Below are 24133 nucleotides of genomic sequence, written 5' to 3'. Positions count from 1 at the left end.
GGGGGAAGCTGTTTAGCCATGGCCTCCGTCTCCATCTCCTACCTCGGGCCCTGAGCACATCCCCATTCCCTTAGCCTCAGCTCCTCCATGCGAGGGCGGCGATGGCGCCCGCCTCCGTCGCCGTCTCCCTCTCCTTCCGCGTCGTCCCGCCTCGGCCCTGCCGCCTGCGGGCGAGGTGGCCCCGGCCAATTAGGGCTTCGAGCGACGGTAGTGGCGTCGCAAACGGGGACCGGAAGGTCGGGGCTCTGGAGAGGAGGGTGGGAGATCTGAGGGCTGTCGTCGCCTCGGTGCCCCCTGCTGTTGCTGCGGTAAGGGCGTCCTCCGTAGTTAGTATTTCTGTCCATTCGAATTATGGATTAGTTTCTGTCAGTGTGAGAATGAGTTGGTGATTGCGAGTTGGTTTTACTGCGTTTAAGGCGATTAAGCTGTCTGTGTGAACCTGTTAGGCATGTGTAAAGATGGGGCTGTCGTTGTGATAATGTTGGCCAGTAGAAGAAAATGCAGCCTATGCGGAGCATTTGTAAGTTTGCATGAATGTACAATATAGATGTCCCTTGAGATTATTTATGAACATAGTGGAATTGGATCTAAGTATATGGTTTTGTCATAACACTAATAAATTAATGTGAAAATTGCATGAGATTTCTATCCCATAAGCCCTGCTACTCTGTCCTTGTTGCTCAGTTGGTTGATTGGTTCCTTGCTCATGAGCAATCTGCAGTTCATTAGGGTATTTGTTGAAGTTTACGAGATTTTAGGCACTTTCATATCTTGTTCTTCTCTTTGCATGCAGATCAAGAAAAACATTGGACTAAACTTTATTGCTGGATTCTGTCTCGGCATCACACTTTTGGCTGCTGTTGCAAGACAGGTCATCATTAGGATTCATGAGCGTGACAATAAAGGCTCTGTTGCTGACCTAATAAGGCGTGGACAATTAAAATCAGGACAACGTGGGATGTATGTTGCTACCTAGAACTTAACTTTTGCATTTCCATCTACAATATCCACCAAAGCTATATGCTGAAATATACTAGGTGCACCATTTGGATTTGGCTTTTCACTGTTTAGTCTGCATGTTTATTAGTTCACCATAGTGTTCAGATAAACCAATTACCTAGCACTGATTGTCAGGATTATACATTTATCTTGATGAACTTTTGAAGACACATTTCACAATTTCTGTGTCTATGCATAATGTTTACAAAGCATTCAGAACTGATATAGGTTGTTCATGTCTATATACTTGGTCTAACATTAGATTGCTAGTGTGCCATAATATCCAATTATATAGCCTTCCATTTTCCTTTATGATATTGTTATGTATTGTGTGAGGAATTGCAGCTATTTTCTGTCTTTAATTACTTACTTAATGTTATTTTAACACTACATTCCTACACCACAATCTTGTTGAGTGGTACAGCCAGTAGAATGCTACTTTAAAGTGATAGTGGTCATGTTCAATAAAACATAAATGATAAAAAAAAACCGTTGTACAGATGTGGAATTTTAGTTTAATTTCTATCACATCAACCCGTAAGAATTTGTTAATCAAGCAATATTTTGACAAATAACTACTGCAGAGCAAAACCCCGAGTGTACGATGATCCTTTCAATAATCCATTAGTCAAGATTGATGAGGATACTTCTACCGCTCAAGTGTTTGGCAAGGAGTACCGGCTTGCTCCCATTAGGCTTACAAAAGAACAACAAGCAATGCATCAGAAAAGGAGATCACGTACGTATCAGTGGAAAAGGCCCACTGTTTTTCTTAAAGAAGGTGATTCCTTGCCACCAGATGTTGATCCAGATACAGTTAGATGGATTCCCGTAAACCACCCATTTGCTGCTGCTTCAACTGAAGTGGATGAGGAGACTGCTAAACAAAATGTTTATCAAAAGGATGGGGTCCCATCCCGTGTCAAAGCTGAGCATGAAGCTTTGCAGACAAGGCTAGAGGCTTCAAATAATGTGAGTAGACCCTACCTGTTAGGATTTACGGCTTTATTTCAAAAGCTCCAACCTCGTTCTAACAATTGAAGCTAGAATCCCATTCAATCAAAGACCTTTCCTTTTATCGCCTGTCTTTCATAATAATGTTCTAGAATCTCTACTATCTTTTGCAGGTTAACAAGTTCTCTTCTAGCCAAAGGAATATGCAGCTTAGTGACAGGCAACTAAGATTATCATCAAACGAGTCATCTGGGAGTCGGCAAAACTCGTTATCTGGCACAGTGAAGAACCAAAATGGTCAACCAACCTTGGAGTCTGAAAAGCGTAGCCCTGACAACAACTCACAATCAAAAAGTCTGGAAGAACAATAAATTTGTGAATTGTGTCAACTCCTTAGCACCTGCTTCAACAGCTTGTCAGCTTCGTTGTGTAGTGTACTGAGGACTCAGGTTTTAGCTGTAGATAGAAGAATTTTGGGCCTGTAGGCTTACGTAGTGACTTAGCATAGGGCATTGCTACGGAATGTATTTCGTATGTTGTAAAGGGATATTTTCTTTCTCAAGTTTTCCAGATGCACCCCAGTTGCCTACGACTACGAGTGCACGACAGCTTGCCTGATTCTTTAATTTGTTATTTTGCTCAATTCCTTTGTAGCATAATATTTGACAAATGACACTCAGATTCAGACAAGTCGATTCCAGAGAACTTTAATTTCAAATAATACAGTATACAACTTACAGCAGTAAGAATGGTAAATATGGAACTACTAAGGTACAAAATTTCACTGAGAATTATGATATCCGATGGAAATGCCTACACGGCCTGCGGCCCATCTGCCTGTACAAATCAGCACGCCATAAACTGGGAACATATGTTTGAAGACATGCAAAAGGTGGGCTCCGTGAATTGAATCAGATATCTTCAGAGCCCTCTTCGTCGTTATCACCAAACATGGTTGCCATTTTCATGGCAAGCTTGGCAGCCATCTCTTTCCTTTGGAAGTCAGGCATGAGCCTTAAATTGGAGCGCATGTTGCCAATCTCTGACATTAGCCGCTCCAGATCATCTACACCGTAATGCTCATCTTCAAATAGCTTGTTACCCTCTGGGATACCAGCTTGCAGTTTCTCTGAAGCATCTGCTTGTGTGTTATCCATATCATTACTAACCTCGCTTTTGTGGCTCTGAGGTACCAGTTTTTCCTCAGCAGTTTCTGTCATTCTGCCATTTGGAAGAGGATTGGATGCCACTGAATTAGCATCAGCATCCACAACCTGATTAGTTTTATCATGAGTAGCTGTATCTTCATTCAATCCCTCCAAGTCTCTTGACGTACTTGACTCACCAATGAATTCCCATTGTTCATCAGATCCATGGGACAGAACTTCGTACTCAAATTCGTAATTGGATTCATCATCTGTAGATTCTGTAGAAAGGAAACAGAATGGTTAAGGCAAGATAGACCATTTTAGTTGGACAACTAACAACAAATGTTCTGCTCAATAGGTAAGCATCTTTTAAGAGTTAAAGTTACTGAGCAAGGGAACAGCTTAGCATGGCACCCTAAGTTGCTCTATATTACAAAGTAAACAGGGTTCGTCAACTCATCCCAATGGTCTGGTTTAACTCACCTTCTTTCTCAACCAAGGATGGAACGGTTATTCTGTTTCCAGATTTCAGAATCATTCCAGGCCACATGTGTGCAGAAAGGGCTCCAAGGAGTCGCTCTAAGCCTTGACTATCTCCATTCACCGATAGACCTATTGCAAGGCACGGATATAAGTCAATTAAGAAAGAAACATTCCAACATCCAGTAAATATTCGACTTTGGCCAGAACAAGTCCTTTTTCATTGGAGATTATCAACACAATAATGATAATTTTTCATTAAAGAATACAAATAAAAACAACCATAGATGGGGCTAATTTGTAGCATGTAGGTCTGCACAATAACTTCATAAAATAACAGAAATAATCTGACAAAGTGAAACTTAACTGCCCAAACTAGAGCAACTCACAGTTCAATTCAATCAAATAAAATATAGCTGTTAATTAATTCGGTTTCCAAACTGTCAGAAAGAATCTCAAAGTCTCGGTTAACATATGTTAAAACTAAAAAAAAAAAGGATCAGCACATGGAAAGGTTTTAGCTTTATTTTAGATGCATTTGAGTTTGAAGACTTAAACCAACCCAAACATGGTTCAGCCTGAAGCATTTTACAAAGAAGCTGAAACTATTTTCCCCTTTGTACTAAGAAGTTCAATGTCCTCACTCAGCTTCATTAACAACTAAGAATGTGCAACTTATGATGTTACTAACAGAAGTTCGGCCCTACCTGCATCTTCTACATTACTAAAGAAAGATGTGAGAAATCTAGTCAAACACTATGATGGAAGCAGATGAATGGCATACAGAAAATTATTTCTAAACGACACCACTGTTCAATATGGTAGCATACATATAACTAAAAAAAATGTGTTGATGTAGAAAACGATGTGGAGAAAACACTTAAGAATCACAGCCTCAATACAACTTACTTACATTTATCAAAGTCAGCATTGGAAGCACAAGCTTCGACATACTCAATATTGTGTTCAATGCACCAATGTGAAGCGGAGTCTCTGATCTCTATTTGTGGTTCTTCCTCTGATAACAATCCACAACCTTCACTTTCGTTTATCCCAAAATCCAAATATTCAGGATGTGGATCAGTACTTGACTCGCCAATCTTTTGCATACGCCTCCTATATTCTACGTGTGCACCATGGCCAAGCACAAGATCTGCTTTATTTCCAATGCACAACAGAATTTCAAACCTCTGAACATCAACACTAGAAACCCAGTTCTGGAGAGTAAGGAAGGATGATTCCTGCATCATTTCAAAGACAATTAGCCTACTGTACTATCAAAGATTAAAAAAATAAGATACAGAAATTATATAGTTCACAAATTTTAGAAAAATAGAAGATAGAAAATGGAACAGCAGAATGTAAGAATGTATATTAGGGATGCAGTTCGGACATCACTCATATCGAAGACCATAACAAGAGCATCCAACTGGTCGAGATGAGGGAGGGAATCAAGAGAAAACCCTTGCCCAAGATGTGCCGTCCAAACAGAAAGATCTGCTGAGTAGTACTTTGTGTCAATGTTCCACCTGGATAACAATCAATAGCAAAAGAGATCCAGTTAGGTATCAAAAGGCTAGCTCAAAATTATGTCCTCTACTTCTCTAAGTATTGCAACTCATTCAAGGAAATAAACTGCGCTAGTACAGTCACATACCCCTGACACAGCACACCTGATGACAAGTCATGTGTGTCCGGTATTTCAGCTGCAAGCAGTCCTGCAGTTTATGTAAAATTATTATAAACTAAGAGGATGGAAACAGGAAAGGGCCAAGTATATATACATATAAATCTATATCTCCAACTCACAAGTAATTTTTCAATTATCTTTTCGACAATAATTCGTCAATCTGATGCATAACGAGCATGCTGTTTTTTTTTTATCATCTACAAGTGTCTAAAACTATCATGCTTGGGGCTCTTCTTCTCCAACTACTCGAAATTAACTCCCGTTTTCACCCAGAATACCAAAGGATCACACGAATATCTCCTCAACGACGCGATGAATTTGCAAGCCCCCTCATATTTTGCTATCCCATCAGGTCGAATATTTTTGCATCCAAATCAAGACACGTCAAAGGCATAATAAAAAAAAGGGCAGCGAGATCTCACGGGAGAGGATGGTTCTCTTGCCGACGCCAGGCGCGCCGACGACGAGGACGCCCGGCCGCGCCTCCAAGGATCCGGCTCCGCTCTCCATCGCCTCGATGAACCAAACCCTGTACCCCCAAAACACCAGTCTTCCTCGCGAGTCGCGACGGCAACGAGGGAGAGAGAGAGAGAGAGAGAGAGAGGAGGAAGAAGACGGAGTAGAAGGCGGTAAGCAGCCAGGGAAACAGGTTTACGCTTTCACCCTAACAATACACAGCCACATCACGCAATTACGGGGCCCACTTGTCATCGTGCGTTTCACAGTTCGCTTTGCCTCCCTCCTCCCGCCGCCAAGCCGCGACGCGTTTGAATGGTGGAGCGCCCATGGCCGCCGCCGTCTCCTCCTCCTCCTCCCGCTGCCGCCTCCTCCCACATGGCCGTCACGCAGGCACTCGCGGACGCGCTCCGCTCGTGTGGATCCCGCGGCGCGCTCGCCGGGGCGCGCGCTCTGCACGGCCGCCTCGTCACGGTGGGCCTCGCGTCCGCCGTCTTCCTCCAGAACACCCTCCTCCATGCCTACCTCTCCTGCGGAGCCCTCTCCGACGCTCGCCGATTGCTGCGTGCGGATATCAAGGAGCCCAATGTCATCACGCACAACATAATGATGAACGGGTATGCCAAACAAGGCAGTCTGAGCGACGCCGAGGAACTGTTTGACAGAATGCCTAGGAGGGATGTCGCCTCGTGGAACACGCTCATGTCCGGATACTTCCAGGCCCGCCGGTTCTTGGATGGTCTGGAAACCTTCGTCTCAATGCATCGAAGTGGGGATTCGTTGCCAAACGCCTTCACATTTTGCTGTGTTATGAAGTCTTGCGGCGCTCTTGGCTGCCGTGAATTAGCACCGCAGCTGCTTGGGTTGTTTTGGAAGTTTGATTTCTGGGGTGACCCGGACGTTGAGACTGCTCTTGTTGACATGTTTGTAAGATGTGGGTATGTCGATTTTGCTTCAAGATTGTTCAGTCAGATTGAGAGGCCAACTATTTTCTGTCGGAACAGTATGCTAGCAGGGTATGCCAAGTTATATGGTATTGATCATGCTATTGAGTATTTTGAGGACATGGCTGAACGAGATGTTGTTTCATGGAATATGATGATAGCAGCATTGTCCCAGAGCGGGCGAGTCAGAGAAGCCCTTGGTTTGGTTGTAGAAATGCACAGAAAAGGTGTGCGTCTTGATTCAACAACATACACTAGTTCTCTGACTGCATGTGCTAGATTGTTTTCTTTGGGATGGGGTAAGCAACTCCATGCTAAGGTTATCCGTAGCCTACCACAAATTGACCCTTATGTTGCCAGTGCTCTAATTGAACTATATGCAAAATGTGGCAGTTTCAAGGAAGCAAAGAGAGTTTTCAATTCTTTACAAGATCGCAACAGTGTATCATGGACAGTTCTTATAGGGGGATCTTTGCAGTATGAGTGCTTCAGTAAATCTGTCGAGTTGTTCAATCAGATGAGAGCTGAGTTGATGGCAATTGATCAATTTGCACTGGCAACTCTAATAAGTGGCTGTTTCAACAGGATGGATTTGTGCCTCGGTAGGCAGCTGCACTCACTCTGTCTGAAAAGTGGACACAATCGAGCTATCGTCGTCTCCAATTCTCTCATCTCGTTGTATGCGAAGTGCGGTGATCTCCAGAATGCTGAATTTGTATTCAGTTCAATGTCTGAAAGGGATATTGTATCATGGACTAGCATGATTACTGCATATTCTCAAATTGGGAACATCATTAAGGCTCGTGAATTCTTTGATGGCATGGCCACAAGGAATGCCATTACATGGAATGCAATGTTGGGGGCATATATACAACATGGAGCTGAGGAAGATGGCCTCAAGATGTACAGTGCAATGCTAAGTCAGAAGGATGTCACTCCTGACTGGGTTACTTATGTTACATTGTTCAGAGGGTGTGCAGATATAGGTGCAAATAAACTTGGAGATCAGATTATTGGTCATACTGTGAAGGCAGGTCTCATTTTAAACGTGTCAGTCGCAAATGCTGCTATCACAATGTACTCCAAATGTGGCAGGATATCTGAGGCGCAAAAACTATTTGACCTCCTAAATGGAAAGGATGTGGTTTCATGGAATGCCATGATCACTGGTTATTCACAACATGGCATGGGGAAGCAAGCTGCAAAGACATTTGATGATATGCTGAGCAAAGGTGCAAAACCTGACTACATAAGCTATGTCGCAGTTCTGTCAGGCTGTAGCCACTCTGGACTTGTGCAGGAAGGGAAACTCTACTTTGATATGATGACAAGAGTCCATGGCATATCTCCAGGGTTGGAGCATTTCTCCTGCATGGTGGACCTTCTTGGCCGTGCAGGGCATTTGACTGAAGCCAAGGATCTCATTGATAAAATGCCCATGAAACCAACTGCTGAGGTTTGGGGAGCTCTTCTTAGTGCCTGTAAGATACATGGCAACGATGAACTTGCAGAATTGGCAGCGAAGCACGTGTTCGAGCTGGACTCACCTGATTCTGGTAGCTACATGCTTCTAGCCAAGATATATTCGGATGCTGGGAAGTCAGATGATTCTGCACAAGTTAGGAAGCTAATGAGGGACAAAGGGATAAAGAAAAACCCGGGCTATAGCTGGATGGAAGTCGAAAACAAGGTTCACGTCTTCAAAGCAGATGATGTGAACCACCCACAAGTGATTGCAATTCGTAACAAGCTGGATGAACTCATGGAAAAGATTGCACATCTCGGTTATGTGAGGACCGAGTCGCCACGGTCTGAGATTCATCACAGCGAGAAGCTGGCTGTGGCGTTTGGGATCATGAGCTTGCCTGCTTGGATGCCTATTCACATCATGAAGAACCTGCGCATTTGCGGGGACTGCCACACGGTGATCAAGCTGATATCTTCTGTGACTGATCGGGAGTTTGTGATCCGAGATGGTGTTCGGTTTCACCACTTCAAAAGTGGTTCTTGTTCTTGCGGGGACTATTGGTGATCACGGAACTTTTCTCCGGAATACATTTTTGTAGCCCAGAAATTGATTGAGAGAAGTAACATAATCTGCAATTCTGGAAATTTCATTTTCTCGTGTTATTTATCTCTACCTTTGATTATTATACTCCGCCCCATTTGGAACCCAGAAAAAATATTTATAGTGTGAAGTCTGTGAAGCTATCTATGCGCAAAGAATACTCGGTGGATAAAGCGGGATCTCACATGCCCCTGTAAATGTTGGCAATGCAATTACACCCAACACAGCCAGTATAAGTTCATCCATTGCAACACAAAGAATACGAGCTAGTTCACCGAACACCTTCAGAGTTGAGCAATGGCGTACGAGAGATTTACAACCCAGCTTCGTTTGAGCGTGGCATGGACATCTTGTTATGCATTCCATGGAATCAATTGACAAGTTAAATCAGAACCACCAGAAAAACACACCCGCGGACATCTGACAACGCTAAAAAATCGCAGGAAGACAGGAAGAAGCTAAAATCCGTAAGCTGTACATCGTGGAAGTCTAGAGTGCACCAGGTGCGTCCCTCATGCTGATATTCAAGCTGTTTCTCATTGTTCTTCGTCCGACTCCCATATTGCCCTTGGTCATCATGGCAACAAATTCTCCATAGTCAATGCGCCCATCCTGACAAAAGGGAGCAACATTAGGCAAACAAGTCATGGCACTAACTTCTTTTTGCTACTAACATAACCATAAACATTCATTAATGAAGTAACAAAATGAATTCTGCTGGTTATTGAAGAGAAGTCCCTAGGCCTTTGTTAAGTAAAGCACATGACTGGACAGCTAACCACCTACTAGAGCATATGTGATCCCAATAATGGATTGAAAGAGTTTCAAGACCTAGGTAGTTCAGGTACTATGGTTGGTTTTCCACCTCAATACTAAACAATCCAATGCAAAGCCTTTAATTGTCTTAACTAATTGAACAAACTTTATTGCATCCGCTGCTTGCACATTCATTTTTGTACACATCCCAGCTATACCAGAATAATATATAACATAGTTATATAGCACATCAGGAGGTATCAACACTATACTTACATTGTCCTGATCAGCTTCATTGATGACATCATCAAGAAAAGCATCGGGCATGTTATGCTCTTTGCAAGCTTGCTGCAGTTCATCCACTGTGATGTAACCACTTCCATCTTTGTCAAAATATGAAAAAGCTGCCACAAGATGTTCCTCTCGCTCCAGTTTATTGAGATGCAATGTTGCAGCAATGAATTCGATATAATCAATTGTTCCGCTGTTGTCTATATCTGCCTGATGAAACAACAGAACAAAAGGGACAATGTAAGCTTCTTGATTTACCATGTTAACCTGTTTTTGAAATGTTTGCAGTAGAAAGACAAGCATGAGGCTGAAGTTATCAGCCTACAAAGAAATTTAAGAAGGCAAGATCTGCCTGCTGCATGTTTTCTAATCATAGATACTCTAAAGAAAACAGCCAACAAAAAGGAAAATGCATGGGTAATGACTTCTCTCTTGAGCGCTCAAGCTTCTCCATGAAGTCAAGTAATCTTGTGAGGCAGGAAGCAGCTTGAGTTTCTCATATCTTTCTTTTTTTAACCAAGAGTTTCTCAAGTCTCGACCGACTTATAAGTAATATGACACCAAAAGGCATTTTATTCAGAATGTTTTAAGGTAACTTTAAGTTCAAGGTCCTTAAGTATCTTCAAAATATAAGTCACTAACACAGAAGAAATCGAAAGCAGCATTCAAATAGGTTGAAGTTAACTTACTGCATCCATAAGATCACGAATCTCGGTGTCCTTAAGTGTTGAGCCATATTTTCTCAAGCCTTCTTTAAGCTCATCATATGTGATCGCACCACTGTTATCAGCATCCATAGTCTGAAACATTTCCTTCAACCCAGCGATTTCCTCCTCTGAGAGACTCTCAGCTATTACCTGGTAGGATAAACACAAATTGTTCATAAATGCAAAACCCACTAATTATGCTTCACCAACAGTACAGGTTCCAAAATTCAACATGGTTTGCTTCAATAGCTCCCTAGTATTAAGGGGAGACTGAAAAGAAATGATCAAACCATCATACCTCCCTAGTGTTATAACAAATCCGGTCACATTTAATAAATATGGTGGGTGGGTGACCGTTCAACAGAAACAACAAAAAGACATAGTATTGCCCCCAAAAGAAACCACTTTGAGTATAGTACTATTTTTTAGTGAATAAAAGTCACTACAAAAACTTGTCAACAGCTGGCAGTGAAAAGGTCACCTTCTATGCATTCAGTTCAAGTTGAAAGATTAGGCGAAAAGCTTATCATAGAGCAAAATAAACAGTCTATTGTAGAGAAAAAAAAAAGCCAATGTATCACAAAGCTGGTAATTTAAAACTTAAGCTTAAAGTTATCATGCGTACCCGCAAAGCCATCTTCTTCAACTTATTCATTGCAGAGAACTGCTTGATGCGAGATAGGACAGCTGGATCAAGAGGCCGATCTGGAGCAACTCCGTGATCACGAATCCATGGATGGCCTGAGCAAGAGTTGAAGTGTTACATTTTCTCCCGGCAGTTGCAAATGTGTCAAGTGATTGGATAGGCATTAGAGAGAAAAATAAGACCACGAGTACAACATAGTAAAAGAATTTTGTCAAAAAAAAATATAGTAAAAGAAACATACATAGAACTTCATGTGCTGTTAAGCGTTCCTTTGGGCGAGGATTGAGCATTTTTGTTATAAGATCCTTTGCGCTCTCAGAGATCACAGGCCAAGGATCAGAATCAAAATCAATGAAACCTTTTAGTACAGCATCAAATATTCCTTGTTGTGTCTCTGCATTGTATACATACGAAAAATGTCAAGCTACAATCATCAGAAAACAAGCTTCCCAGGTTAATTGAAGGGGGAAATCAAAATTTACCTGCCCAGAATGGGGGTACACCACTTAGTAAAATGTAGAGAATGACACCTGCAGTCCATACATCAGCTTCTGGTCCATAGTGTTTCAACAACACTTCTGGAGCTACGTAATATGGGCTTCCGACAACATCGGTAAAAGTTTGACCTGAGATGGAAAAGAAGACGAAGAATAAAAGGAGGAACAAGCTCATATAAATATGCCTACAGTAACCTAATTTAGCTTATGGAAACATCAAATTCCCCACAATACAGAATACAGCATTATAGATGTTTATTAGAACAAGATGTCGTTCAGCTTCCATCGTTTTCCACTACATTTAACTCAGAAATCCTCCCAGTGAACTAGCTTCCATCAGTTTACTCTGCCATTCAGCTGCTCCCCAACGAACGTGTATTTCAGACCTTGCAGGATGCAATGAACTCATTAACAATGTTCCCACTGCTGTAGTGCTACCCTTGAATGTTCCACTATATGCCCAACTAATTATTCAGAAACTGAGAATTGCAGTTGCATGTTGCCTCCATTTTTTTTTCTTCAGACAATGGATTAACCGATGCATGTTAACTCTAATGTGACGCTACAATATTTGCGAATCGCAACACCAATTTTGCATCGGAATAGTGGATTAAAACACAGTTTAAAGCCTTTGTGTTCTGCATAAGTAGCTTACCGGGCTTGAAGAAGACTGAGAGACCAAAATCTATGGCCTTGAGCGAGAGGTCATCGTCCTTGTTGGCAAGCAGGAAGTTTTCTGGCTTGAGGTCCCGGTGCATGACCCCGAGCGAGTGGCAGGCCTCGACGACCCCAACGATGATCCGCGTGAGCTCGGCGGCCTTCCGCTCGCTGTAGTGGCCGCGCTGTATGATGCGATCGAAGAGCTCGCCGCCGGCGCAGAGCTCCATGACGATGTGCACGTATAGCTGGTCCTCGTAGGCGCCCTTGATGGCGACGACGTTCTTGTGGCCCGAGAGATGGTGCATGATCTGGATCTCGCGGCGAACGTCTTCGATGTCCTCCTTGGTGATGAGCTTGCGCTTGGAAATGGACTTGCAGGCGTAGTCCACCCCAGTGGACAGCTCGGTGCAGAGGTAGGTGGTGCCGAACTGCCCCTGCCCGAGCTTCCTGCCCATGGCGTAGAGGTCGCGGAGGTTGGGGGTGGGGTGGCCGAGCACCGAGCCGAGGTCGGCGGGCGCCTGGCCGCGCCTCATGGCGGCGGCCGGCGCCGACGCGGAGACTGGGTGGTCGTCCGTCTTGGCGGCTGCTGGAGGGCGGGAGGGCTTCTTCGGCGAGTCGGCCGCGGCGGCGTTGTTGTTGTCGTCGGTGTCGTGGCGCTGCGACGCGGTCTGCTTGAAGCTCAGGTACTTGGATCTAAGGGAACCGCCGCATGCGTTGCCCATCAAACGACGGGGAGAAACCGGCGGCCACGCGCATCAAACCTCCGGGCACCCACCCCACGCGCGGTTGGTGCTCCCGGCTCTCACAGAAACGGCAGAGCTAGCTAGCGAGCCGAAGCGGAAACCTCACAACCGCCGCAGAGGGGAATCTCTGATCTAGCAAGCGAGAGAGCGAGAGCACGGGAAGCAATCGAGAGGGAACTGAACTGGATGGGGTTCGGGGTGGAAGAGAGATTTTAACGAGGCGAGAGAGAGAAAGCAGCAGCGGGAGGCTGCTTCATGGCGACTTCTCCATCCCGGCCGGGTCACGTTTGGGGGAAAGCGAGCGCAACAGCTAGCTAACTGCAACTTGGCGGCCCTTGTTCTTTCGTGTGCGGTTGATGAGTAGATAGGCTAGAAATTATTGGACGCTACGACCTATTTTATGCTTCGTATCGTGGCGGTCAGTGCGATACCATCAAACGACGCGAGACGCCGACTCGCTGAGGCGAGAGCCGTGCGGCTGCGGGTGAAAGAGAGGCTCCCCCGTCTCGTTGATGGGCTTGTGGGGAGTACTTGGCGTGATTTTGGATTTTTGCACGTAAGGACGGGGGGGTGGAGCGGGGAAGGTGAGGCGAAGTCGGCAGCGGGTTTCGTCTCGTTGCCCCCGCATCGGCTTCTGCGAAGCGGATGGGTACACTGAACTCTGCCGTGCAGGGCAGGCGTGGGTTGGGGGTGGACCCGCCGAGCCGGTGAGGAGGGGACGCACCGGGGCAACCAACCCGCCCGCGCGCCAGCCGCGCGGAGTTGGGTAGCCCCGCTCGCCTGTTGTAACTGCCAACCGCGGTTCGCGGCGCGGCTCGGCGCGGCATTTTTGTCGCGAGGGGCAACGTACGCGCGCGGCTGCGGGGATGCTTCTCACCCCACATCCGCCTTCACCCGGAGCCTCTCGCTGTCTCGCGGGTCCGAGGAACGGAGTAGCGTGCTGCACACCTGCTTACCATTCGGTGGCTCGGTGCCCAACTGCCCATATGGCTGCCGTTTGCGGCGTCTGCATCGCTTTTGTTGTTGAGAGCTGCGTACAGCTAGATATGAGAATTGAGAAGACTAGAGGAGAAAAGGCAAGTGTGAGTGTAGACTGTAGAGTACTACTAGAGTGTGTGACTGAGGAAAGCGAGCGAGCAGAGAGGATGTCACAACGCACACCACAAGAAAGAAAAACCGATGTCACGCACACCACAGGAAAGAAAAAAACTCTTTCTCGCGCACGTTTTCTATTGACATCACTCCAACTGCGAGGAAGCTTCTGAGTTCTTAGGCATGCGTGGGACTGGACGAATTTTTGTTTGGAACTGGATAGATAACCCACAAGTATCTGTCATCCGATCATCAGATCTACGAACGGATCGAGGAAAACTGTGCGCAGAAATGTACTACTTGCCTGAAAGCTCATCTCCCTGACTTTTGACTTGTACTATTTGTTGACTCACTGCTGCTGCCTGCTCATTCCCATTCTACAGGATATATAATGTGGTAGCATGTGAACGTATCCTTAACTGTCCCATTAGGCCTTTAATGAGCATTGCCCACTACTAGAAGAACACCAACGACCCCAAGGTCACGTCTTCTTGCCCATTTCGGCCGTTGCTAGTCGATCACTACTGTTTTGTTTACAAATGCATTAGCGCTTTCTGCCAATCAAGACCACACACTTACTTGGAAGAGGATTTTGATCCGTATCCCCTCGTTGTTTAGATATTACTCAAATGGTTATGAAAACATTTTTTTAAAAAAATTGAGGGGATGTATTAATACGTGATATATCACTCTAGTAAAAATTCAACTTCTATATCTCGTAAAAAAACAAATTTGATGTTACGAAATGTAGAAGTTGAATTTGAACTTACATGGTTGTGAAGTGTTATATCATATGTTAATACGCATTTTTAATTTTTCTTTTAAAAAAATTATAACTATTTATGTGACATGAAAAAAAATAGGGATTAAAATAGTTTTCCCACTTACTTTCACTCTCACTCGTGCGTGTTGCAGGATATTCACTTTCCCAAAAGTAAATACTAACAGTCCATGTTATCTTTTCCGCGGGAACGTAGGTCCGGCGCTGCCTTTCCCAATTTCTTCCTTTCCGTATTGCTGTCGTTAACTTTTCATCTTTCCATTACCACTATGGACTCTGCTGGATTGATTGGATTCTCTCTCCACGAGTGTTGGCTAGTAGCCTATGGTTCCATTGCTTCCAGATGCCGGCCAAAGCTACCAGTAGATGGAACTTTCCCATGCGCTGAATGATGCACCAGCACTGCACGAGGGTTATCTGCTCGTGCTTGTGTCAGATTCAGGGATCAGGATGACACGGCACTTTTTGCTCACATAAACATGCGAATTCACCATCTACTCTATCCAGTTTTTGGATTCCTTGTTGATGCGATTTGCACAAGGAATATCCCGGACAAGCTTAAGGTTTAAGGAGCAAGAAATCCCAGTGATAATAAAATCAAAAATCGGCTCAGGAGTTGACCCATCATCTGCAGGAGAATCGCTCTAGCCGATGATGGACAAGGATGGCATGCCCAACCGTTCAACTGACAGCGGCTTAGCAATTATCCCTGCTGAATATATCTTGGCTTGTATAGACGGACAACGATCTGTCCATATCTTGGATTCTGATTTGGCCTTCTTTTAATTTTTTTGCGATGCCTGTGTTCCAAATCATGCTCGCAAATCGTGGCCGGCGTCGCTGCGGCTTCGCACATGGATTGATTATGCACCACGCCATGTGCAGCAACTGACGCTAGACGTTGCTGCCGAAAAAGATGGATTCCTGGATCGTGTACTAGTACTACACTACTACTTGCAAACCGTATGCAGAATCCATCCCACGAAAATTTGCCCGTCCTGTATACGCTGATAATAGGCTGACAATCCTGTCATGCTGGCCGGCTTAATTTCACGAAATAGTCGTCCAGTTGTTGCAAATTGAGCTGCTGAAGAGAAAGAGACCGTTGCAGGCTTAGCTTGAAGCAAGGCCTTGCATGTGAAGAGTCCGAACAAGAATTTCTCTCTGAATCTAGGTTGTACCACCCCTTCCTAAAATAAGTGCAGCTGTGAAAATCCATTTGACCGTCCAACGTTTGATCGTCCGTCTTATTTAAAATTTTATGAAAATATTTAAAAAATTTAGTCGCACATAAAATACTATTTATATTTTATCATCTACTAACAATAAAAATACTAATCATAGAAAAATTTTAAATAAGACAAACGGTCACACGTTGGATGTGAATAGTGTAAAACTGTATTTATTTTGGGAGAGAGAGAGTACAAAAATTCCTTTTTGAATCTTAGTCCGAACAAAGGAAAATCAATCACCCGGTGACGAACAGCCTGACAGCCATCCAAGTCTTTGGGATAGGTTGGATTTTTTTTTTCTTTTCATTTATCTGCTGGCACGCACTAGTATCTGCTTAGGTATGTTCGTCCATATTAGCCTCTTGTCGAGTATGGTTCGAATCTGTCACGAATAGTGTTGTGGATAGAAGTAGGCTGTAGGCATGACGTGCTCCAGTTTATCTCAAGCTATATTTGTAGAGAGTATACGCCAAAAAGATCGACATTAATGAAAATGCATTAAACTAACCGCTTAATAATGTTTGTATGCTCTTAAAAAAGCTTAATTAACCTCGCAGATTAAAGCATGACCGTCTGAAAAGCAGATTAAAGCTTGAATTAATGCCTTACCGGGGTTGCAAATTGGCGTCCAATTTTGCTTGACGAATTGTAACGGGATTATGCTTGAATTAATTGCTCGATAAATTTTGGATTATAACACTAATTAATTCCTCGCAAAGAAAGGATTAACACTACTTAAAGGTAATCAGGAGTTCAGGACCAACACGAAATTCGTAGGCTTACAATATTATGAAAGCTAAATAGATTAAACTGGCGTGCACGCAAAGGACAGGGACACTAAAACCATGTACTCCTAGCCCATAGCACATACTTATAGGTCTCACCTTAGTGAAATCCCTTTATCAAGTGCTGCTGTTCAAAATCTTAGCACCTAAAGGGACTTGTGATCACTGATAAGTGCCTGACAAAAATATCCTAATCCACCACTAAAGTTCTGCAAGTGGAAATAACCAATTGAAAGACTGGATTTTGCCCCCCAAAAATATTCAGAAGTACAAACGTCAAGGACTCCGTCAGGCATAATCAAATTATATTCACAGCGGCCGGCTCGTCGAATATGTTACCCAAGAAGAGAGAAAACGACTAAACAAGGTATAGTATAATCTACCGTACGCATCAACATTTACATAGCGTGCCGTCTCTGTCCGATAACTGTTTGGAGCTGAGACGATTCTGAACTCTGAAGGGGGCAAGAAAATCAGCGGGCTCCATCCGCTGAATCTTCCACGAACACGAGAGGCGCGCCGGCGACTTGCATGTAGCGTACGCTGGGCGTCGTGGCGGAGGTTAACGTCACTCTTGGAGCTCGGTGATCAGTTGACCGGCCGTCCATGTCAGCTCCGCGAGCTCGACCAGGTGATCGCGAAGGCCGTCAGCCAGCAGCATCAGCAGGGCCCTGCAGTCTGCGCGCAATCCAAATCCATCATTAGCCGCCTAACTGGATTTCTCGTGTTCATAATCAATGCAGGCATTGACTAATGACTAGTATTGACTTCTCTCGCGTCGCAGACGGATTATACTCCATGCCGTGCCGGTGCGGCTAAGTTTTTTCGCATCATTACCTGGGATCTTGCTGAAGTTGTACAGTGTCACGGACGCGAGGACCCGATGCTGAGCCTGCGACCGGTCGCCGGCGAGGCGCTGCTTCAGCCGCGGGATGAGGGCCGAGAACGCGGCGAGCTGCACGTCGGCGGCGTCGATCGACGCGAGCGACCGGCTCAGCCACGCAGCCGTCGTCAGGCACGCGGCCGCCAGGTCGTGGTTGGGAGAGCTCATGCACATGGACAGCGCCTCCAGGAACGGCCTCCTCCCGCTGCCGAGTAGCGCCGCGGTCACATCCCTCAGCCACACCTCGTCTTCGTCTCTTCCCTTGTCCTGATCGACGCAGAGGAATTTCTCTGAGCAACTTGGAAAATTTTTAGTTGGATATATTATTGTTTGTATCTGTGCGATACATTACCTGTACGGCAGCGTCAGAATCGGCACGCGTGACACGTGAGCCGTCGACGAAGCCGGCTTGTTTCAGCATCCGGTCCTCTGCAAGGAGGTCGCCCGAGAAGGAGAAATGCCCTCCCAGCAGCAGCAGTGCTTTCCTGGTGTTGGCAACGACATTTTCTTCAGACAGGGAGCATCTCAGAGAATGTGTGATGATCTTGGCAGCCTCTTCTCTGTATACGCTATCTCTGTGTGGCTCCACCTGCCAGATTATTTACAGACTACAGGTTCAGTATATTGCTTTGTCATAGTTGAATTGTGTAACAGTCTTGGTTATTTATTCAGAGACATTTTTCCTCCGAGGGTAGGAATTTAGCAATATCATAGATCACGCAGAGAAAGTAGGCAAGAAATTTAGGTGGTTAGTGTGAAATCAGAGTGTTTTGATTATTATTTTATTATGATAAATAATTGACTTTGTGAGATAATTAGTGGTTTATTGGTGAAGTTGTACTGACTGTGTGGGACTGGTCAGACTGGGTGGAGTAGGCCGGTCAGACCAGCGTGTAGTGTGTGGTCAGATCGGCCGCCCCAATGATCCGACCGGCTGGCTCCTGCTCGGAATCGGTTTCGGTTGTTTCTTCGAATACTTGTGATTTTATCATGTTTATAACTTCTAGATGATTTTTATATATGTGTAATACTATTGTGTGCTACTGTGAAGTCAAATTGGGGAAAAAAATTGTGCTCAGATATTGTTTCTTGTTTGATTCATGTGTATGTGTGTCCTAGTGCCTTGGGAGAGTGTTGCTGGCGATGGGTCTAGAGTTAACTTGGGAGAAGTTGATATCTGGACAATTGGGAGATTATGCGGACGCTTAAGCTAAAAAACAATATACGTGGTTAATGAAGATTCCATAAAGCATACGAGAGGGATTGTGTGTATGGATAGCGGAGTCAGATTTGTGGGGTGTTCAAATTTGAGAAGATTGGAGTTTGAATTTTAATGAGATAAGTTGGATACTTGTACTGGAAGGATTCTTAGTGGATTAAGACATTAGTACAAGTTGGATTCATGGTTTCTGTGCAACCACCTAAGGGTATAAATAGAAGAGGGGTTGAGACCTATTAGTTTCGATTTTCATGAGAGTTTTGCTGAGAGAAAATTAGGTTTAACCTAAATAGTAGTCGAATTTTTAGAGAAAAATATTGTTATTGTACTTTGTAAACATAATTAGAAGTAATAAAGTTGATCTACTTTCAAGATGTTTTCGATTTGTGTTTTTGCTTAGGTTCAACGGTTACACCGAAGAGTACACAACGGTTAGACCGATGACGGTGACTCGGTGAGCGATCAGGCCGAATCTTCTACACCAGTCAAACTGGTGGAACAGGCGCAATTAGACAGGTGCATACATGCCGATCAGACCGATCTCCATAAGGTTTGAAGGTAATTTTTAATTCCTCTAAAAGTTTTTAGTTTTTGGTATTCTATCCTATGTTAGTAGCACTTCAAATGCAATTAGGAGCAACAGAAGATGGACTAAAGCAGCATACCAATGCATGATCAAAATGCAGGAGTAGAACAGCACCCAGAGCTTGTTCTTCGTTCGGCGAGCGTCGGAGATGCTCGAGTAGTAGATTCATAGTCTCCATTGTCAACTCTGTGCGCAATCCACGTAGGAACAATTCAACTATTTCCCTTCTGTGACAATTGAAATATTTTGTGAGATGGAAGCGCATGTACATACAAGACATATTTGGATGCATTTGGTGTTACGAACAGGAGACAGAACCTTTTCAGGCAGAGCAGTTCAACAAGCAGACGAACTGCAGAACTCCTTGCTGAAATCACCTCACTGTGGAGAAGCTGCACAACACTTGAGTTACAAATCCTTATGGCCATGTAGTTTCTGCAGCTTCCTTCTGCCCTGATGCAGAGCAAAAGGAGATCAGCTGCTTGTGCCTTCTCATCTTCTCCTCCTCCATGAAATTTATGCAGAAGAAAGTCTATGCCACCGATTGCCATAAGACGCCTTGCCTTCTCAAGTTTTTCAGACGTCTCGCATTCAGAAGAAAGGACATTCTCTACGAATGTTACAGTTAACTCCTTTTCAGGACATGTACTTTCAGAGTTCAGAGTTTTGCAGTGTTCAGACTTCCAGTTATCGATCAAGCGTTTTAACACACGGTTTATGTCTGGAATCGACAGGCTTTCAAGTTCTTGACCTGTAATTGGGCACATTCTGATGCCTCTATCGAACCACTGCACTATAGCATGCCGCTCGAACGTCTGACCTGTCTCGATTGTCACCGGACGGTTGAAGATCTGCCTCGTCAGTGGACAGAGGAAATCACTAGGAATGGTGGCAAAAATGGATATTTGACTGCCATCTGTGTCACTCTGGAGATCAGGCCCTTCACTGAGAAGCTTACACGAAATTATGCAAAGATCAGTATGACATGCATGAAAAGATTGGAAAATGCAAAGAGAGGTTCGCACCAGAACTCGAGTGTAGGAAGGTCAATAGCCGTGATATCAGAAATTGGCACATAACTCGTTGACTCATCTGGTTGTCTGCTCCGTTCATCTTCACTCTAAGATTTTGAGGCGTAAACCATCAGAATTTTGATCTTTTTCCCGCGCATGATCAATTGCGCATGCAAGAAAAGTTAATTCCACAGAAAAAAAAATGCTGACCTTTCGTTCAGATGCCTCGTTGGCTAGCTTGTCAGGCATTAGCTCGTTTTCTTCTGTCTGAAGTGAGTGAGTGTAGCTCTTCGGTTCAGTGCCATCGCACTCATGGAACACGCTTTCTGCATCTGCTGTCTTCTCGTCCACCTCTGCTTCTTCTTCCTCTTCGATCTCTCGATCATATTGTGATGGAGTCTCGTCGAGCGCAAACTTTACAGCTGGACTGTAACTCCCGGAGCTACAAGCGACATCCGAGCCAATGTCATAGGACGTCGACGTCGAGAACCTCAGCGCGCTGGCAAGAACGGTGCTGGGAGGAGCAGGAACAACCGGGAGAGACATGGCTTGGCTGCGCCCCAGAAGCCAATCTCTGTAGTAGCATGCGAGCGCGCGTGTGCCATCGTCCACTGCCTCTACGAACATCTTCTCCACGTCCTTCACCCTCGTATCCGAGCTCGCCGCGGTCGCCGACTCGCGGTCACGCCACGCTTTGAGGTGCGAGAGGCCCGAGCGGAAGAGCCTGTCCCAGAGCGCGGGAAGCAGGGATGTGCGGGCCTCGTGCGGCGCCAAGCAGAAGGCCTCCAGCACGTGCACCGCGGAGGAGTGGTCCTTCTCCTGGAGCTTGGAGATGACGGACATGTACAGGTGCGCGCACGCGGCGAGGCGCTGGTAGGGCACGCCGGCCGCGGTCACCGCGTCCGCTTCCTTCGCGTCGAGGGACGCCATGGCGTGCAGCCTGAGCGACGCGCGCTTCAGGTCGCGCGGGTCGTCGAGCCCCTCGCTCGCGGCCCTCTCGACGGTGTGCACGATCACGCGGAGGTCCAGGACCGCCCGGTGGTTGGACTCGCCGCCGAGGCACGACATGCACCCGCCGCGGAGCGACGCGCGGAAGCCCTCGTCCCTGACGAACCGCTTCACGGCTCCCGCGACCAGGGAGATCAACGCGGTGAGCACGGACTCGTCGAGAGCCGGTACCGCGGCAGCTGAGCCGCCCCTCATGGCGCCGCCGCCGCTGTCCTTGTTGTTGTTGTAGCTCCTCGCGCTCATCAGCGACGCCGATGACCTCCGTGTGGCGGTCCGCTGCTCCTCGCCGGCGTCGACTCCGTCGCCATCGCTAGTACCGACGTTGTTTGTTTCTCTGAGGCGGCTGCGGGTGAGGACGTCGGACTGCGACCGTGCTGGCCTACTCGGCCGCCGGTGCTGGAGGGGCATGCTCGTGGTCCTTGGGGCGGCCGGAGGGTTACTGTCAGGCGGCTTGCGACGGTTTCTGAAGCCATCAGCGGCGAGGAGGTCGCGAAGCAATGACGACGGCGGCGGCGCCATTGTCGCCGGCGGGGGCGTGTGGATGACAGGTCTCTGCTGCTAGTGGCACATCACTGTTCGTTGTGGTTTGCATGGTGACGGGCCGTGCATAGATTTGTCGAGGGGACAAGAGGAAAAAGTCGCACGAGGCGGGCCGTGCCAAATGGTGCTTTGGCACGCAGCGCCTAGCTCCGGCGCCTCTCCGGCCGGCGAAGTTTTAAGATTTTCTGATTTGGTCGTTACGAAAGTATAGAGGCGTTTTCTTGTGTGCACCACTTTGACGCTCAAAAGTGTTGGCTGTGTTACTGCGTCAAATGTTTGCTGTCACATCACGGGTCAAAATGGCTGTCGTATTTTTGGCCAGGCAAAATGGTTGTCGTATGACAACGGTAAAAATTACAATACGTGAATTTGAACATGTAGACCATACTATTCCCTCCGTCCCAAATTCAAACTCGATAACTTTTGACTAGTAACCATACTATCGATTCCCTCCGTTTCACAATATAAATCATTCTAGCATTTTCCATATTCATATTGATGTTAATAAATCTAGACATATATATATCAATATGAATGTAAAAAATGTTAAAATGACTTACATTGTAAAATGGAGAAAGTATATCTATATTAAGTATTATATATGTTACATCACTAGATTTATATTTTGAAGTACTTTCATGTGATGCTAATTTATATTTGATGGGATCATATAATGAAATAAAACAGGCAAAATTGGTTATATAGCATCGAAAGTTCACGTTTTTGGTTTTATAGCACCGAAAGTTACCGGTTCACTTTAATAGCATCCAAAGTTCACCATATTCCCATTTTTAGCACTTCCGTCAATTTTTCCGTCCGTCTTGATGGTTATTGATCCAGCCACACACATGATATGACATTTCTACCCCTCATTGACATGCATTATACTTGTACTTGTGAGGGGTAGAAACGTCATATCATGTGTGTGGCTTGATCAAGACGGACGGAAAACGATCGAGAATTGACGGAAGTGTTAAAAATGGGAACATGGTGAACTTTAGGTGCTATTAAAGTGAACGGGTATCTTTCAGTGCTATAAAACCAAAAACGTGAACTTTCGATACTATATAACCAATTTTGCCAAAAAAGACACTAGTCAAAAGTATGTTATTGAAATTTGTGAAAAAAATATAGCCCTTATAATTTGGGACAGAGAGAGTAGTGAATAATTTACACCGCTTATATATAGTAAAACAATTTCGAAGAAAAAACAAATCCTAACAATTTATCTCAAAGAAAAAACAAATCCTAACAATAAATTAGGCACACACGTCTAGATTCATAAGTAAGATTAGGTTTCATAGGACGGAGGGCGTGTAAGATGTATTCCCCTCGTTAAAAAAAACTAACTTTTGTCAGAAGTTCATTTTTATTGCACGGATGGTGTATGTGCGGTGGTAATGGTGGAGCCAAAGCCCGGCTAGCACGGGCAATGTGCCCGGGCTCCGCTATATGCAACCATTTGGCAGGTATGTAATACTCAGTAGTTTTTTTAGAAAAACTAGCTAATCAAACCCCTGTACAATCTAAAGAAGCCGTGCTATCAATGAAATTAGCAAAGCAATTAAGCCTCACTACATCGGATGTGTTCATGTCAACGGTTAATTATATGGATTAACGTGTGTACTAGTTATCCATTATTTAGTTTGTCCGAGTTTAAGAAAATTTCTAAATCCGCCACGCGGTTGGTGATAATGGATGTCTCGCACAGCGGTCCGTCTGCAGATGATCCCATCCTGACTCCTGAGAAGGGGTGATCCCATCCGGAATATCCCATTATCCCTCTTGTTGAGATTGCAGGTTCGGAGTATCGACTTTGACAGCTCCAATGGCGCCAAAACTAGCCAACCTTTCTCTATTGTATGTCGTTAATCCTGATTGCTACAGCCATATATATTCACATGAGCGTCGCTCTCTCACTAAAATTACAAAAAAGTGGTTATCCCCGGACCTTT

The 24133-nt window shown here is 45.1% G+C and overlaps 5 protein-coding genes across 5 annotated transcripts; 2 read left to right on the top strand and 3 right to left on the bottom strand.

Annotated features, from left to right (window-relative positions):
* On the top strand, window positions 1-2542 carry LOC127770718 (protein MULTIPLE CHLOROPLAST DIVISION SITE 1). The gene is made up of 4 exons (XM_052296531.1): window positions 1-308; window positions 794-960; window positions 1584-1971; window positions 2127-2542. Exons 1-4 carry the CDS (start codon window positions 102-104, stop codon window positions 2322-2324), a joined length of 960 nt encoding a protein of 319 aa, XP_052152491.1. The 5' UTR covers window positions 1-101; the 3' UTR covers window positions 2325-2542.
* A 92-nt stretch (window positions 2543-2634) lies between these two features.
* LOC127770717 (uncharacterized) lies at window positions 2635-5893 on the bottom strand. The gene is made up of 6 exons (XM_052296530.1): window positions 5694-5893; window positions 5239-5299; window positions 4975-5110; window positions 4495-4822; window positions 3585-3713; window positions 2635-3379 (listed from the first exon to the last, which is right to left on the bottom strand). Exons 1-6 carry the CDS (start codon window positions 5779-5781, stop codon window positions 2865-2867), a joined length of 1257 nt encoding a protein of 418 aa, XP_052152490.1. The 5' UTR covers window positions 5782-5893; the 3' UTR covers window positions 2635-2864.
* Window positions 5894-5980: 87 nt separating this feature from the next.
* Window positions 5981-9243, top strand: LOC127770715 (pentatricopeptide repeat-containing protein At3g26782, mitochondrial-like). The gene has a single exon (XM_052296528.1). The coding sequence runs from the start codon at window positions 6043-6045 to the stop codon at window positions 8701-8703; it is 2661 nt and encodes an 886-aa protein (XP_052152488.1). The 5' UTR covers window positions 5981-6042; the 3' UTR covers window positions 8704-9243.
* On the bottom strand, window positions 8966-13408 carry LOC127770716 (calcium-dependent protein kinase 13). Its single transcript, XM_052296529.1, has 7 exons — window positions 12292-13408; window positions 11622-11765; window positions 11381-11533; window positions 11119-11234; window positions 10476-10643; window positions 9772-9996; window positions 8966-9351 (listed from the first exon to the last, which is right to left on the bottom strand). The coding sequence occupies exons 1-7, from the start codon at window positions 13016-13018 to the stop codon at window positions 9229-9231; spliced, it is 1656 nt and encodes a 551-aa protein (XP_052152489.1). The 5' UTR covers window positions 13019-13408; the 3' UTR covers window positions 8966-9228.
* Window positions 13409-17071: 3663 nt separating this feature from the next.
* On the bottom strand, window positions 17072-22448 carry LOC127770048 (putative E3 ubiquitin-protein ligase LIN-2). Its single transcript, XM_052295713.1, has 7 exons — window positions 20841-22448; window positions 20643-20737; window positions 19936-20562; window positions 19697-19844; window positions 18165-18401; window positions 17767-18079; window positions 17072-17607 (listed from the first exon to the last, which is right to left on the bottom strand). Exons 1-7 carry the CDS (start codon window positions 22155-22157, stop codon window positions 17498-17500), a joined length of 2847 nt encoding a protein of 948 aa, XP_052151673.1. The 5' UTR covers window positions 22158-22448; the 3' UTR covers window positions 17072-17497.
* Window positions 22449-24133: the final 1685 nt, after the last annotated feature.

This window comes from Oryza glaberrima, chromosome 4 (genome assembly GCF_000147395.1).
Source record: "Oryza glaberrima chromosome 4, OglaRS2, whole genome shotgun sequence".
In the NCBI taxonomy this organism is placed as follows: domain Eukaryota; kingdom Viridiplantae; phylum Streptophyta; class Magnoliopsida; order Poales; family Poaceae; genus Oryza; species Oryza glaberrima.
Note: the sequence above shows the minus strand (reverse complement) of the source record. Positions and strands in the feature narration are given on the sequence as shown.

Coding starts and splice junctions, on each gene's coding strand:
- LOC127770718 (XM_052296531.1), top strand. CDS start 102: ATGGCGCCCGCCTCCGTCGCCGTCTCCCTCTCCTTCCGCGTCGTCCCG. Junction 961..1,583: donor AAATCAGGACAACGTGGGAT/GTATGTTGCTAC, acceptor TAACTACTGCAG/AGCAAAACCCCGAGTGTACG. Junction 1,972..2,126: donor GGCTAGAGGCTTCAAATAAT/GTGAGTAGACCC, acceptor TATCTTTTGCAG/GTTAACAAGTTCTCTTCTAG.
- LOC127770715 (XM_052296528.1), top strand. CDS start 6,043: ATGGTGGAGCGCCCATGGCCGCCGCCGTCTCCTCCTCCTCCTCCCGCT.
- LOC127770716 (XM_052296529.1), bottom strand. CDS start 13,018: ATGGGCAACGCATGCGGCGGTTCCCTTAGATCCAAGTACCTGAGCTTC. Junction 11,534..11,621: donor TGTACCCCCATTCTGGGCAG/GTAAATTTTGAT, acceptor TATACAATGCAG/AGACACAACAAGGAATATTT. Junction 11,235..11,380: donor AACAGCACATGAAGTTCTAT/GTATGTTTCTTT, acceptor ACTCTTGCTCAG/GCCATCCATGGATTCGTGAT.
- LOC127770048 (XM_052295713.1), bottom strand. CDS start 22,157: ATGGCGCCGCCGCCGTCGTCATTGCTTCGCGACCTCCTCGCCGCTGAT. Junction 20,563..20,642: donor CTTCCTACACTCGAGTTCTG/GTGCGAACCTCT, acceptor TAAGCTTCTCAG/TGAAGGGCCTGATCTCCAGA. Junction 19,845..19,935: donor GAACTGCTCTGCCTGAAAAG/GTTCTGTCTCCT, acceptor CAATTGTCACAG/AAGGGAAATAGTTGAATTGT.
- LOC127770717 (XM_052296530.1), bottom strand. CDS start 5,781: ATGGAGAGCGGAGCCGGATCCTTGGAGGCGCGGCCGGGCGTCCTCGTC. Junction 5,300..5,693: donor CAAGAGAACCATCCTCTCCC/GTGAGATCTCGC, acceptor CATAAACTGCAG/GACTGCTTGCAGCTGAAATA. Junction 3,714..4,494: donor CAATGCTGACTTTGATAAAT/GTAAGTAAGTTG, acceptor GCCTTGCAATAG/GTCTATCGGTGAATGGAGAT.